At 47.9% G+C, this 16,581-nt stretch overlaps 1 protein-coding gene across 3 annotated transcripts in view; it reads right to left on the reverse strand.

Moving 5' to 3' along the window:
- Positions 1-16,581, reverse strand: part of CFAP45 (cilia and flagella associated protein 45) — a 109,249-nt gene that overhangs the window by 38,908 nt on the left and 53,760 nt on the right. For all 3 annotated transcript variants that reach the window (XM_029580283.1, XM_029580282.1, XM_029580284.1), the window contains one exon: positions 6,094-6,207. In XM_029580283.1, coding sequence (XP_029436143.1) covers positions 6,094-6,207 — 114 coding nt within the window. The remainder of the gene's footprint in view (positions 1-6,093; positions 6,208-16,581) is intronic.

Genomic DNA, 16,581 nt, shown 5'->3' on the forward strand with positions numbered 1-16,581 from the left:
AAACGTCTTTGGCTCTGGAAATGGCTTCTAGTGGAACCAAAGGTCCTAGCAGCCCGCGGCCGCTCCTCCAGCAGCTTGTGGACCTTATTCTCACCGAGTGACTTGATAATCTGGTCCAGATCATCTCCAAAGAGTAATTTCCCTTTGAAGGGGTAGGGAGCCCAACTGGGTCTTGAAGGAGGAATCCGCCGACCAGTTGCGGAGCCACAGAAGGTGTCTGGCCGAGACTCTGAAACCATAGACCTGACCAGAACCCAGAGCAGGTCATATAGCGCATCTGCCCCATACGCTATCACGGCCTCCAGGAGACAGCTCTTGTGTACTGAGGAGCTGTTGGACCCATCGGAGTCCTGCCTGTTGCCTGAGGGAACTATAGATCGCCGCTCTGACGCCCAGAGCTGACACCTCAAATACTCTCTTGAGATACACCTCAAGCTTTCTATCCTGCATATCCCGTAGGGCAGCACCGCCCATCACCAGAATGGTAGTTCGTTTTGTCACTGCAGATACCGCCGCGTCCACTTTGGGAACCTTGAGGAGCTCCAGAAAATCGTGTGTGAGGGGGTATAGCTTATCCATAGCTCTACCCACCTAGAGGGAGGCTTCAGGGGAATCCCATTCCCAGCACAGCAATTGCAGTAGCATAGGATGGGAAGGAAAAGACCTCGACAGTGGACGTAGATCTGAGAGCAAAGGGTCACCCTTCTTAGCTGGTGGAGAAGGCCCTGGAGGGTCTTGTGGATCCTCAACATCCAATTCCTGCACGACATATGGGATAAGCGGATCCAACTCATCCCTCTGGAAGAGATGCAGTACCCGGGGATCATCCCCCTTCCATCTGAGCCATCAGAAAGAGTTTATCCAGGTCTAGGTCCAGGAGAGGACCTTGAAGAAGAGGAGCCAAGCCCCCCGGAGGATGATGGAGCAGGCGGACCCTGGAGGCACCATGGTGAACCCCAGGTCCTGAGGTCCCCACTCCCTGAGGGCATCCTGGAGGCCCCGGGGGATCAGCCATCCTGCTCACCTTAGGAGGAGGCGGCCCTGTTGGATCTTGCTGCTATCCCGTTCTGGCCAGGTAGGCATTGTGCATTAAAAGCACAAAATCTGCCAAAAATGGAGGTGGTCCAGAAGAAGGCACCGAGGGGGGGGGGTCAGGATCAGCGGCAGCACTGAAGAACCGGCGTCCAAATCGTCCCCTGACTGCTCTGGAGCAGCCGGCTCAGAATCAAAGATTTCCGCCGTTCCCACACTGGGCGGGATTGGGGCCGGCCTCCATGCATAGAGGCGCGCCATCACACGCGAACCTGCTTGTTCTGCCGGCCGCAAGGAACCCTCCCCACCAGGGAGACATCTCGCATAGATCCCCTCGCGGGAGAGCCGGGAACCGGGCTCTCCGCACGCGCAGCACCTCGAGGACCGCGGCATGGGACTGTGAGCTGAGCCGACGACGAATTGCTAGTGAGTGGCTGCGAGGAGCAGGGAAGAACCATGTCTGCAGCACCACTCCTTCTCCCCGACCTGCCTGAATTGCTATTAACACCACAGAGAGGAATGTCGCGTCTCTGTGGAAGCTGTCCCGAAGCAAAACGACTTCTCAGGGCAGCAGGTCGGCTCGGAGGAAAAGGGGGAGAGGTTGGACCACCAACTTGCATCCCGGGGCTTATAAATCTAACCTGCAAGTAATAAAGGTACAAAAAGGTACAAAAACTTACCCCCACAAAGCAAATACAGCAATGGAGACTGAAAAACAGCTCTTCCTGCAAGTTAGATTGCTGGGCCCTAGACAAGGGTCTGAGCTTTCCCTGTCCTTGTCTTCTTTTTTTTTCCCCCCCTATCCTCTGTTAACCTTGATCCATCTTAAGATAGGAAGGAAGCTATGAAATAGAGAAAAGAGCACTAAATTTAGCTTTTCAGAAGTCTTAGTGGGGAACTAGAGTTCAGCCACTCTCATCTGCTGGAGTCAGAAGAATACTGAAGGATGACAGAGGGTGCACTGGCTTATATGGGAGCACCCTTCGAAGTTTTCTCTGACTCCATCTGCTGGAAGGGGGACATAACCCACTGTCTGGACTGATCTGGGTACGTACAGGGGACTAAGTTTTAGCCCTATAAGTTACTTATGCGGTGGCCACTGAACGTAGGTGCATATTCAGCAGGCACTACTTAACCGCATAAGCTATGCGACTAAATTTGCTTTGAATACCGATCTCCATTAATGTTAAAAGAATACCTCTTACACTTATTAGAGTGCCTGTGACAAGTTAAAGCACTGATTCAGTCAGGGAAGTTGCATCTTTAGCTCTTTAGTTTGGAGCCAGTACAAATCAAATTCAAAACCCCAAATGAATAAACCAGGCTGTAATAACATGGGATCCTGCAGAGAGAATCGACTCTTTAGAGCAGCGGTTCTCAACCGGTGCGTCGCGACACACCAGTGTGTCGCCAAGCACCGGCAGGTGTGTCGCGTGGCTCCCGGTCCCTCCCGCTGCTCGTTCTTCCCTGCTGCCGTTGCCGCCGGGCTATCAGCACGTTCAAGCCCAGCGGGAACGGCAGCGGTGCAAAAAAAAAAAAAAGCTGTGGCATCCGCGGCTGCCCTTTTCTTCTTCCCGCGCCTGCATCCCCCCCCCCCCGGACCCGGAACAGGAAGTGATGCGCGGGAAGAAGAAAGGCCGTGCCGCGTGATAAACTAGCAGGCACGGCCTTTCTCACGCGGCACGGCCTTTCTTCTTCCCGCGCACCACTTCCTGTTCCGGGGTGGGGGGGGGATGCAGGCGCGGGAAGAAGAAAGGCCGTGCCGCGTGATAAACTAGCAGCGGCCGCTGCTAGTTTATCACGCGGCACGGCCTTTCTTCTTCCCGCGCACCGCGTATCACTTCCTGGTCCGGGGGGGGGGGAAATGCAGGCGCGGGAAGAAGAAAAGGTCAGCCGCGGATGCCACAGATTTTTTTTTTTTTTGCACCGCTGCCGTTGCCGCCGGGCTATCAGCACGTTCAAGCCCAGCGGCAACGGCAGCGGTGCAAAAAAAAAAAAAATCTGTGGCATCCGCGGCTGACCTTTTCTTCTTCCCGCGCCTGCATTCCCCCCCCCGGACCAGGAAGTGATACGCGGTGCGCGGGAAGAAGAAAGGCCGTGCCGCGTGATGAAGTAGCAGCGGCCGCTGCAGCATCGGCCCCCAAGCTATTGCAGCAGACGGTAATCGGGAGAGGAGAGAGCAGCAGGAGCCTCCCGCGATCGATGGAATTCTTCCTTATTGGCCTGCGGGGGCTGGAGGAGGAGGAGCAGCTACCGTTGGGGGGGGGGGGGGGGGGGGGGGGGGGGAGAGAGAGAGGAAGTGAGTGACAGAAAGAGAGAGAAGCAGCCAGCCAGCCTGTGTGTGAGAGAATGTGTGTGATTGAGAGCCTGTGTGTAAGTGAGAGAATGTATTTGATCGAGAGTATGTGTGTGATTGAGAGAAACTGGTCAGAGAGCTGATGTATGTGTATATGTGAGAGACAATGAAAGTGACTGCTCAAGGAGATGACTGATGTGTATGTGAGACAGTCAGGGATGTGTGTTTGTGTGTGTGTGAGAGAGAGAGAGAGAGAGAAAAAGCATGGAAGTGAGAAATCTGGGTATGTGAGAAAGCATGGGAGTGGGAAGCCTGTGTGTGTGCATGTATATGAGAGAGACTGGTTGGTAAGGTGACGGTGTGACTGGTGTGTATGTGAATGTGAGAGAGAGAATGTGATTCAGGGAATGAGAAGCCTGTGCACGTGGAGAGCGAGCATGGAAATGAGAGAGAGAGACTGGTGTGTGTGTATGTGTGTGTAACAGAGAAAGTGATTATGGGAATGAGAAGCCTGTGCATGTGAAGAGAGTGAGCATGGGAGTGAGAACCTGGGTGTGTGTGAGACACAGCATGGGAGGGAGAAGCCTGTGTATGTAAGACAGAACATGGAAGTGGGAAGCCTGTGTATGTGTGTGTATGCATGCATGAGAGAGATCAGGTGACGGGTGTGTGTGTATGTGTATGTGGGAATAAGAAGCCTGTGCATGTGAAGAGTGAGCATGGGAGTGTGTGAGATACAGCACGGGAGTGAGAAGCCTGTATATCTGAAAGAGAACATGGGAGTGGGAAGCCTGTGTGTGTGTATGCATGAGAGAGATCAGGTGACGGGTGTGTGGGGTATGTGTGAGAGAGAGAAAGTGATTATGGGAATGAAAAGCCTGTGCAGGTGAAGAGTGGGCATGGGAGTGAGAAACCTGTGTGTGTGTGAGACACAGCATGGGAGTGAGAAGCCTGTATATCTGAAAGAGAACATGAGAGTGGGAAGCCTATGTGTGTGTGTATATGCATGAGAGAGATCAAGTGACTGGTGTGTGTTTGTGTGTATGTGAGAGAGAGAAAGAAAGTGATTATGGGAATAAGAAGCCTGTGCATGTGAAGAGTGAGCATGGGAGTGTGTGAGATACAGCACGGGAGTGAGAAGCCTGTATATCTGAAAGAGAACATGGGAGTGGGAAGCCTGTGTGTGTGTATGCATGAGAGAGATCAGGTGACTGGTGTGTGTGTATGTGTGAGAGAAAGAAAGTGATTATGGGAATGAGAAGCCTGTGCATGTGGAGAGAACAAGCATGGGAGTGAGAGACTGGTGAGTGTATGTGAGAAAGAGAAAGTGATTATGAGAGTGAGAAGCCCATATATGTAAGTGGAACACGGGAGTGGGAAGCCTGTGTGTGTGTGTATGGCATGAGAGAAACTGTTCAGGAAGGTGACTGGTGTGTTTGTCAAAGACTGGGAGATGATTGGTGTGTGAGAGACAGAAACTGGTCATGGGGGCATGACTGGTATGGTGGTGTGTGTGTGAGAGACATGGGCCCTAAGGAAGAGGACCATGAGTATAGAGCTTAGCCACTACTGCTGCTTCTGGTGTGTGCTACAGCCTGCATGGAAGAGGAGTAGGACAGCTGCTGGAGGGGGTAAGTAAAGGTGGCTTTTTAAGTTTATTTTTCTTGATTGACTGCCATTTTAATTATTTAATATTATGTGATGTGTCTGCTTTTTTTGAAATATTTTATTGGTGTTTGGAGAATTTTTAATAGTTTTTATGAGTTTTTAATTGTTGGATGTTATTCTGTTCATAGTTGTTGTGAAACATTTATTCTGCTTATTAGTATAGTTTTACAATTATTTCTGTGTGGGGATCTATAGCTGCTTGTTAGTTCTGTTTTCCTAATAAGAGGTGTATTGGTTTTTAGGGCCTGATTTTAATATTTATAGTGTTGCCTTTTCATAGATAGGGTTGCTCCTGTTTGAGTGTATTCCATAATACAGGTGTAACTGTGTGTGGATTAGTTTATGTGCATTACTACAGATCCTGGGAGTATGTTAGGTCGGTTCTGTGTCTGTTACAGAGATATTTTACTAGCATGTAAGTGTTTTATCAGTCTTATTTGTTGCGTTTTCTCAAGAGGACATGCATTGGTGGTAAACTGCTGTCTTTTCATAAGTAGGGCTATTGAGCCTGAAAGTAGAAGGAGTTTGAGTTGCTGTTACTGAGATGACACCAGAACCAGAATATCTTTTTTGTAGATGAGTTGAATGGGGAATGTCATAATTCTGCTTTACATCCATTATTGTGGATCAGGGGGGTTCCCGTGGATGCAAACTGTACATTTACATCTAGCCCTGTGACGATCATGGGTCAGTGTGTCACGCATGTGAGAACCATCTGTCAGGTGTGTCCCGACAGAAAAAAGGTTGAGAACCACTGCTTTAGAGCATCATCCATGTTCTGTCCGTTTCAGAATTACTGATGCAGAAAGGATGAATCAGACCAAGTAACAGGGATATCAATTACCATCTTAACAACCTTTGGGAGTGGGCAGTGGAATTGACAGGATTAGAAATGAGCTGAGATTTGCATTGAGCTGATCATGATGATTAAAAAAAAAAAAAAAAAAAAAAGACAGAACCCAGCCTGGCCCCCAATCCAGATACTCTGGGAGGCTGAGATTTTCTGAATCAATATCCAGAACTGAATTTAAGTAATCAGTTCAAACCAGGGCACAGATTACAAACATGGCTATCCAGTAGGAGTTATCATCTCTTACCTGCTCTGCCTGATAGTCCTGGGCTTTTTCCTGCAAGGATCTCAGACGAGCCACCTCCAGCTCTTTCTCCTTCTTTATCCTCTTCTGCTCAGCCTCAAACTCAGCTTCCCGTGCCTGTGAGGAAACAATGGCAAGTGCAATTTTATAAACCGATTTTCCAAAAGAATCAGAATGAAATATATTAAAATAATAAATAGTACAAACAAGGAATAAACTACTAACAGCAGGGATCCAAGATGGCTGCAATCTGAGTGGAAATGGTTTTTGAATCTCCGTCCTTGGAAGAAGGTTGGGTTTTTTTCTGCTACTTAATTGCTTAAATATGCCACAGTTGATATGACCTCGGTGGTTCTGGCAGCTAGACCAAGTCATCCAAAGATTGTTGACATCCTTACCCCCACCACTTGGGAACATAACCTGGGGGCAAAGGTCCATTGCAGGAGTCACTGATGAGTGAGCAGCGACCCAGTTGGGCAACGAAGCTTCGCCCCTTTCCCCACCATTTCATACTGTGTCAGGAATGGAGGCCTCACAGTGGCGAGGCGTGTTAATGTCAGCATCGTTTCCACTACTGTCTAGGGAGGCAACCCTTTCAGTTCCTGTGGATCAGAGGTTGGAGCCACGGACACTGGAACTACAGCCCTGGGGGAAGATCACAGGAAACTGCAAGAAATGGGAGCCGCTCTTTGAGGTCAGGCCTCTACTGCTTCACCACCTCTGGAATTTGGGAACGCGACTGGGGCGAGTACTGTAGTGTTCAGCTGAACTCCACCCTAAAGGCATCAAAGTTCCTTTAATCAAGTCAAAATGGAAAAGACTGGTATTATAAACACTGGAGTCTCTTTAGTCAGTGCTTGCTTCCCTCCAGCAATCAATCTTCTCCTTGATTTCTTTAACCTCTGATATACATTGATGATTAAAAAAGTAATGAGATTACTCTTGCATCCCAGGAAGAGGAAAAACAAGGCTAAGAACACGGGGTGTCTCCGATGCAAAGTACTCAAATGGGGCTGGTGCAGATATGTTTGGTGCAGGCAGGAAAACTGGAGAATTTAGAGAAGTCTGCAAGACCTTTGAATGTTTGGGTACTGAATTCTCACAATTCCCCTACCACTTCCCCCTTAGAGCAATTACAAAATATATTATGAATGAGGTCCATATTCAAAAGCCATTTAGATGGATAACGTAATAAACGGCTTACTCGGCTATATTTAGCCCTTATCCAGCTAAAATCTATCTGGGTAACTAGAATTTAGTTGGATAAGAGGGGGGCGTTCCATGGACAGGCAAGAGGCATTCTGAGAGCAGAGTTAAGCAGCTCCATTACTCAGTTAACTGCTTAACTTGTGCGGCTAACTCTGTCCTAAAGTTAGCTGGTTAGACACAGGCCTATTTTGTACTTACTGAGAAGTAGGCACTTCTGTGGCTGGACTTATTTCGATGCACAGCCTTGATCTGGCTGGTATTTTGGAAAAGTCAGGAGAAGAGGAGGGATGCTTTTGGTTTCTTTTGTATTTTCTCAGAACCTATATTCCATTAGGAGGTCATTCTTTAGTTACAGCCGAGTATTATATTATGGTCTGTATTGGGACCTGTGCTATTTAGCATATTTATAAATGATCTAGAAAGGAATAACGAGAGAGGTGACCACCTTTGCAGATCTCACACAATTGTTTTGAGTTAGCAATGGATTGTGAAGAACTGCACAAGGACCTTGTGAGACTGGGCTTCTAAAAGCGAGATGCAATTTAATGTGGCCAAGTGCAAAGTAATACACATAAGGAAAAATAAGCTCTGTGCCAGATCCTTTCCAATCTTGGGGGGGTCTACTTCAGAATTTACGCGGACCGCATAGTTTCTCTTTCCTCTTAAAGAAACCTGGACACAAACTGAATCATTCCTCAGTTCCTGTTTATCAACCATTCAACAATGGTTAAAACAGTAACAAACTAGCTCTTAATATTTCCAAAACTGATTTTATCATTTTGTCCCGCTTTCCAAACCCAAAAGACTTCTGTTTCATTTTCAATAAATCAACAATACAATTCTCTCAGAAAGTTCACGATCTGGGTGTCATCACTGACCCAGCCCTTTCAATCAGGTTAAGGCCCTGATACAGGCCTCTTTTTATAAACTTACACTTCTTCGTTATTTAAAACCTCTTGTAACCACAACTGATTTCCGTTCCGCTTTACAGTCACTCCTCATTACAAGTATGGATTATTGTAATTCACTTTTAATTGGTTTACCTGCACATACCATACACGTCCGCTACAAATTATTCCGAACGCAGCTGGCAGGTTACTGACAGGATCTCCAATTCGCAAACATATTACACCCGTTTTAGAATCCTTACATTGGTTCTCCATATTTCGAAGGGATTATAAACTGGCAACAATCATACATTTGGTTACTCATAAAATTCACTTACCCTGGATTGCATCTATTCTTAAGATTCATGCCTCTGTTAGAACGCTAAGAACATCCTCTCAACTACTCCTTGATTTTCCCTTCTCTAGGAATAGGAAAATTGGTTCTTAACTGCTAATTTTCACTCCTGTAATACCACAGGTCAGTCCAGACAAGTGGGTTTTGCCTCCCTACCAGCAGATGGAGGCAGAGAACAAAACTTTGAGGCACTGCTTCATATCCAAGAGCGTCCCTCAGCATTGACCTGTACTGAAGCCAAAAAATAGATGGCATTCCCCTTTCTAAGGTGAACCGGAAACACAGGGTTGGAATCCCCTGACCTGGAAACACACATGCTTCCTAATAAAAAAAAAAAAGGAAACTCAACTCCTGAACAGATTGAAGCAACTCTGATATACTCTGGACCAGGCCTGTTTACTGCCTGGTCCAGAGACCAGGCAGTAAACAGGCCTGGTCTCTGGACTGATCTGGGGTATTACAGGAATGAAAATTAGCAGGTAATAGCCTTTCCTGTTCATACCCAGATGAGTCCAGACAAGTGGAATGTATCATACTCCCCCGTACACTGGGCGAGAACCTGAAAGACCCGCTCTGAAAATACTTTCGCCAAAGGATGCATCTTCTTGTGCCCGAATATCCAACCTGTAATGTCTGGTAAAAGTATGAAGCGAGGACCACATTGCGGCCCTACAAATCTCTTGGGGAGACACCAACTGACACTCTGCCCAAGAGGCTGTCTGCACTCTAGTCGAAGGCACCTTAAGGCCAGTTGGAATTTTGCAACTCTTACAAATATAGGCCGAGCAAATGGTCTCCTTCGGCCATTTAGAAATCATAGCCTTAATTAGCTTTCTCCCCTTTCTTCGCTCCACTGAACAACACAAAGAGATGACCTGACCGCTGAAAGCTATTAGCGACCTTCAAATAATGCAACATGCGTCGCACATCCAGAAGATGAAGATCTCTATTCTGTGGAGACTCTCTAGACCAGTGGTTCTCAACCTTTTTTCGGTCAGGACACACCTAACAGATGGTTCTCACATTCATGACACACTGCTCATTAAAATCTACAGTGGAAATAAAAAAAAATAAAAATAAGGCCCTGTATTACTTTTATTGTTAAGAATGACACAAGGGAAAATAAGAGTACTCTCTCTAAACATAAATTATATAAATAGTAAACTTCCCATACCAGAACAGCACCAACGTCCAGCACTCAAACAGGAATCACCTTACCTAAGAAAAGGCAACACTGAAAATATTACACCAGGCCTGAAAACTCCAATGCTTCTGTTAGGAAAATGGACCAAGCCAGGATGCTTTAGAGCCCTACACAGAAACTACACACCAGCAGAGAACCTCACCTCAGTCACATGTGCAGACCCTCACCTAACAAAGAATAAAGAGACCAAAACGCATAACTAGAAGCATGCAGAAAAAACTGAACTGGAAACCGCAACAAGCCAGAGAGACTGTATGCAGTGCAACAAAGGAAAAAGAAAAATTCACCAGTCCTCATAAAACAAATCAAGAAATATAAAATCAATAGCAGCAAAACCATAATAATAATAATAATAATAATAAAAAGAACAGATTTCAAAACAGCTGATGAATGGAATATCCAATAATTAAAAACTCATATAAAAAATTTCTAGATACCAATAAAATATTTCCAAACAGCAGACACAAAGACCCAATAATTAAAAATAATAAGGATTAAAAAATGCTCTGTTTTCCATACCTGGAAATGTTTGATTTCCAGGTGCACCCTGAGATTGTTGTGAATTAGGAGGAGGAGGGGGGTTGTTTGCAAATTTCTCCTCTCTCTCAGTCACACACATGCTCTCTTTCTCACTTATATAAGCTCTCAATCACACAATTACACACATACTCGCTCTCTCACTTACCTAGGTTCTCAATCACAGAATTTCACACATGCTCTCTCTCTCTTATACACACAGGCTCTTAATCATATATACACATGCTCTCATACAAAAAAACTGTCAATCATACAAACATGTTCTTAATCACAAACTTAAGTACATGTACACACGATCTCAAGTACATATGCTCACTCACTCACTCTCCCCACCAAACTAGCAGCGGCAACAATCTCCTCCTCTTCCAGCCCTCATGGCCTCGAGAAAGGAGTTCCATCGGCCGCGGGGGCTGACGTTGCTCCTCGTTCTGCTCCGGGCCAACGCTGCTCTTCTTCAGGTCGACTTTACAAAGACTTTACCTAAAAGGGTCTTTTCTTCCCATGCTCGCAGCTGCTGCACTCCACTTCCTTTTCCAGGCCACGGGGGCAGGAAGAAGAGACCATGCTGGCGCAGGGGGCAGGAAGAAGAGACCATGCTGGCGCAGGAAACCATGCTGACTCCAGGAGAGCTGGAGTTAGTGGCGCCAGTGGCGCCCTGGTGGAGGAAGAGTTCCATTTCGCTGGAGCAGGAGCAGTTGGACTAGTAGGGGACCGGGAAGTGTGGCGACACACCTGCGTGTGCTTGGAGACACACCGATTGAGAACCGCTGCTCTAGACCACTCCGGAAAGGTTGGATGCTCAACTGTCTGATTCGCGTGAAAAGCGGACACTACTTTTGGCAAAAAGGAGGGAACCCTACGCAACATCACCCTGTCATTCGCAATACGCAAAAAAAAAGGTCCTGACAAGACAACACCTAAAGCTCGGAAATTCACCTGGCTGAACATATGGCAACCAGAAAAACTGTCTCCAACGTCAAGTCCTTCAAGGAAGCTTGTTTTAAAGGCTCATAAGGAGCGCCACAGAGAACCTGCAAAACTAACTTGAGGTTCCAATTCAGGCACATCTTCCAAACTGGAGGCCGCAAATGCTTAACCCTCCTTCAGGAAGCAAACTACATTGGGATGAGAGGCCGAAGACTTTCCCCGCAATTTGCCCCTAAGACAACCCAAGGCCGAAACCTGAACACAAAGCGAACTATAGGCTAGGCCCTTGGACAAGCCATGTTGCAGAAAGGACAAAATGTGAGAGACTCCTACCGATAGAAGGTCAAGCCTCTGTTGAAGACACCAGGATTCAAAACACTTTCCAAACCCTGACATAAGCCATAGACGTAGAAGGCCTCCTAGCCTGTAGCATAGTGGAGATTACTAGTTCCGAATATCCCTTCAGGTGCAACTGCCACCTTTAAAAAGCCAAGCCGCGAGACAAAAGCAATCCTCCCAATCTGAAAATATGGGTCCTTGTCACAGCAAACCTGGCAGGAGAGCCAACTGAAGAGGCCTCTAGATCGCCAGATATACCAGATCCGCAAACCATAGATGTTGTGGCCACTCCGGCGCCACCAGCACCATCATCCCTGGGTGCAACTCCATGCACCACAACACTCAACCGACGAGATGCCATGGAGGAAACACATACAGAACCACCCCAGGTGGCCACGGGCACACCGGAACATCTAGCCATACCGAACCGGACTTCCTTCTGTGACTGAAAAATCTTACTGTCTTTGCATTGGCCCGCATCGCCATGACGTCCAACTGAGGAACACCCCATCTGATAAAATGTGATTCCAGGAATTCAGGCTTCCGGGGACAATTCTCACTCCCTGGGATCTAGTTGTGCTATGCCGCAATCCCCTCGAGATAGCGCCCCGCCCACACAAACAATAGCTGAGTCTCCTCAGCCACAGCATGACTCTTCATCCCTCCTTGGCGGTTGATGTATGCCACCATTGTCCGAAAACAGTCAAACCATCCACCCTGCGATCAAAGGCAGAAACACCTCTAGGGCTCTGCGCACCACCCTCGTGTCCAGGTGATTGATTGACCAGGACCCCCCTGACCGAAGACCCTGGGCAGAACGACCCAGGCACATCGCTCCACAGCCTTTGAGGCTGGCATCTATGGTCACTGCCACCCAGTCCGGGGCCTCCAGGTCTACTCCCTTTTCCAGGTTGCTTCTCGAGAGCCACCAAAAAGACTGGACCTGGATTCTCCAAGAAGAGGCAATGGCAGAGGATACTTCTCAAACAACGAATTCCACCCGGACAAAAGCACTGTTTACAATGGATGCGTGTGAGCAAAAGCCCACGGAACCAAAGCCAACGTTGAGGCCATGGAACCCAGCACCTGTAAATAGACCCAGACCTTTGGCACTGACAGACTCACACGCATCACCTGTGCCTGCAACTGCAAGAACCTGTCTGCTGTCAGAAACACTCTGCTTTTTTGGGTATCAAAGCGGGCTCCTAGATACTCCAACTGAGACGGAAACAGGTGACTCTTTGCTACATTGATCACCCAACCCAGAGAACTCAGGGTGTCCATCACTTGCTGCATGGACCAACTTACTCCTCCTCAGTCTTTGCCTGAAAAAGCCAATCATCCAGATATGGATGTACTAGGATCCCTTCTCGCCTCAAGACTGCTGTCACTAACACCATCACCTCTGTGAAGGTTCGGGGAGCTGTAGCCAAACCAAAAGGAAAGGCTCGAAACAAAGTGCTACCTCAGCACTATGAACCACAGAAACTTCTGATGATCCTTTCGAATGAGAATATGGAGGTAAGCCTCGGTCAGGTTGAAGGAAGCAGGAACTCTCCTCTGTGGTCTGCTGCTATCACAGTGCACAATGTCTCCATGCGAAAACATGGAACCCGCAAGGCTACGTTTACCTTTTGCAAATCCAGAATGGGCTGGAAAGTGCCTTTCTTCTTGGCAACCACGAAATAAATGGAGTACCTCCCCTGACCTTGCTTGTCCAGAGGGACTGGAATTACTGTGTCCAATCTTAGCAACCTCTGCAGAGTCCCCTCCACCGCTCCTCGTTTGCTTTGCAACGAGTAGTGAGACTCCAGAAAGGCCTCCCTGATTGGGCGCAAAAATTCTAAGACGTAACCTTCTCTTACCACCTCCAGAACCCACTGGTCTGGGGTGATCTTGACCTACTCCTCGTAAAAGCGGGACAATCTGCCGTACTGCTTTCACAGAGGAGTCAGTGAGCCAGGCTTCATTGCGAGGACTATCCTGCTCTGGTCCGACTGGCCCCATCTTTGGAGGACCTGCGGGAACCCCGAAAGGACTGCTGGCATCCCGACTGTTTCAGCCACAAAGCAGAGGCCCCCTTGCCGGAACAAAACCTCCACAAATCCCAGATACGGGACCGGGATGGAAAGATTCTTATTGCTCTTCTTATCCTCCAGCAATGGGTTCCCTTTGCATTCCCCTAAAGACTTCATCAACTGATCTAGATCCTCACAAAACAGAAGCTTCCTTTTAAAAAGCAAATTACGCATCTGGGACTTGGACTACGTCTGCCGACCAATTATACAACCACAAAAGCCTGTGGGCTGCCACCCCCGAGACCATGTTCCTGGCAGACATACGCACCAAATCATACAGCGCATCTGCCACATAAGCCACTCCGGCTTCCAAACGCGTGGAATGCACAGGACTGAGCGCCCCAGTGGAAGCCTGCTCTTGTGCCTTTTGAACCTAGCACAAGCTGGCATGCTGCATCATGCTGCCACATACCACGGCCCGCAGACTTAAGGCAGACACCTCAAACATGCGCTTCAGCTGAATCTCCAGCTTGCGGTCCTGAACATCCTTCAAAGTGGCCAAACCCGCAACCGGGATCGTAGTCTTCTTAGTCACCGCTGAGATCACCACATCCACCTTAGGAATCTTTAGGCGCTCCAGGTTCTCCTCCATTAATGGATAGAGCTTCACCATAGCCCTACCAACCTTCAAGCCTGCTTCTGGGAAATCCCACTCCTGGCTGATCAGCTTCTGAATCTTCTTAGACAACAGAAAAACACTGGGAGGACAACACAGTCCATCCAGGATCAGATTCACTCCCTCATTGTCCAACTCTTCCTGAGTCATTTTAACTCCCAATTTTTCTAACACCTGAGGGATGAGAAGACGAGCTCCTCCGTTTTAAACAGACAGATTACCTGAGGGTCATCCCCTTCTGTCACTGAACCCTCATCTGACTCAGGATCATCCTTTGCTCCCATCAGGATCGGGATTCTGACCCCCATCCAGGTCCATGTCTGGGTCCGCCACCTGAGGTGAGGCAGGATCATCCTGTTTCTTGTCTAAGTCATCCAGATCCCTGGGGTTGCCCTCAGAACCTGCATGCCGCAACCCCATGCGCTTAAGCAGATCTCTAGAACCCTCCTGCTGACGCTATCCTTGGCTTCTTGGATGAAGCACTTGACCTCCTCTTTCTGCATCTCTTCTCACCTGCACCCTTCCCAGCCAGAAAGGCTCTGTGCAACAGAAGAACAAAAACTCTGGAGAAAACTCTTCCGGATCCTCAGTCCCCTGTATGAGTAGACTGGCATCTGAGTCCTCTCCTCCCTCTTGACCCTTCTCAGCCCCCTGCACCACAGGGGAGAGGGGAGTAAGGGAATTTCCGGGCTCCTGGCTGGGTGGAGTCGCCTGGATGCGATCCCCTGCAGGCACGATTGAAACTGTGCCCCCCCCACCCCGGACCACAGGCACAGCCCCCCAAAGATGGGAAGGCCCTCCTCTCCTTTGAACTGCCCGTAGAGATTCCCTCCTCCTGATTCACAGCCGGTGCAGAGGGAACAGAAATTAAGGGGATCCAACCAGAGCCAGCAAGACCTGCAAGCTGCCATGCGCAGCTTAGGCGCCATCCGCTATTCAGACAGGAGATGCAATGCGGCCTGAGCACACCCACACTGACGTAGGCCGTACGACATGGCCTCCGCTCTGATCCGGGCTGAGCCGTGCGATCGCATCTGCTCGAGTGGCACGTGGCAGTGGCTAAAGCGATGAGTGACCAGACCTTGTCGCGCACACAGTTTTTCCTGCCAGGGAAAACAACACCAGCCACGGACTCCTTTAGCTCTCTCTCCTGCGGGCCCTGGCAGCTCCCGCCGGCTGACCGCCCCGGTCACCAAGCCACAGATTGAATCTCACAGCCTAAGAATACCTGCTCAAGTTTCCCCTTCACCTTACCTTTTTTTTTTTTTTTCTTTTTAAGCTTAATTTACAAAAACAAAAAGGGTACTTCCCAGAGTAGCAGCTAGCAGGAGGAGACGTCCGAGGCAAGAGGGAGTCAGTAGCCTGGCTATCAAAACCTCCAGAAGCAGTGGGCTATGGCAGACAGGAGTTTCCAAGCACCCGCCCAGTCACCCAGCTCAAACTGAGGGATGGCCCACACAGGAATCTAGCACCTCTGGGAGCTAATCCAACTTCTCAAAGACAAAATTCTTCACTAACTCCAAAATTGAACTTTCAGTCGGAACTGCACGGTTGCACCTCTGCCATCTGCTGGAGACAGAGAAATACTAAGAGACTGCAGGTAGCACTCTCGGTTATGTAGCAATGCCTCAAAGTTTTTGTTCTCTGCCTCCATCTGCTGGTAGGGATGCAAAACCCACTTGTCTGCACTGATTTGGGTATGAACAGGAAATCTGCTTAGAAGAAACTCGAGAGTGCTCTATTTCAACTGCAGGCTCTCTACTATGGAACTCTCTTTCGGTTGAACTGAGACAGCTTACTGAAATTTTTTTTTAAAAAGCTTTGAAAACCTTATTCATGAAAGCCTTCCCCAGTCAGACAGATAAGACATGATTTCCTTTGTTTTGCAGGCTTTTGTTTTCCTTTTAATCTGTTTTTACTTTTTAGATTATCGTTTTAGATTTTATTTCATTTTTAGTTGATGTCATTTTAGAGTTTTATGTTTCTGTTTTTGGTTATTATATTTTATTATGTGTGCTGAGTTGTTTTATGTATTCATTTACTTTTAACAATTATGTATGTTCTATTGTACCCAACCCTGACTGTAGGAAGGGTGGATAATAAATGTTTTAAAATAAATTAATAAATACAAATACACAATGCTGGGTTCCATGCTAGTCCTTTTCCTGGGTGGTGACTCCTAGCATGGAGCCCGGCATTGTGGACAATACCTTGAAATCTTTGGCTCAGTGTGTAGCAGCGGTCAAAAAAGCAAATAGAATGTTAGGAATTATTTGGAATGGAATGGAGAACAAAACTAAGAATATCATAAAGCTTTTGTATAGATCTATGGTATGACC

The sequence above is a fragment of the Rhinatrema bivittatum genome, chromosome 16 (genome assembly GCF_901001135.1).
Source record: "Rhinatrema bivittatum chromosome 16, aRhiBiv1.1, whole genome shotgun sequence".
In the NCBI taxonomy this organism is placed as follows: Eukaryota; Metazoa; Chordata; class Amphibia; order Gymnophiona; family Rhinatrematidae; genus Rhinatrema; species Rhinatrema bivittatum.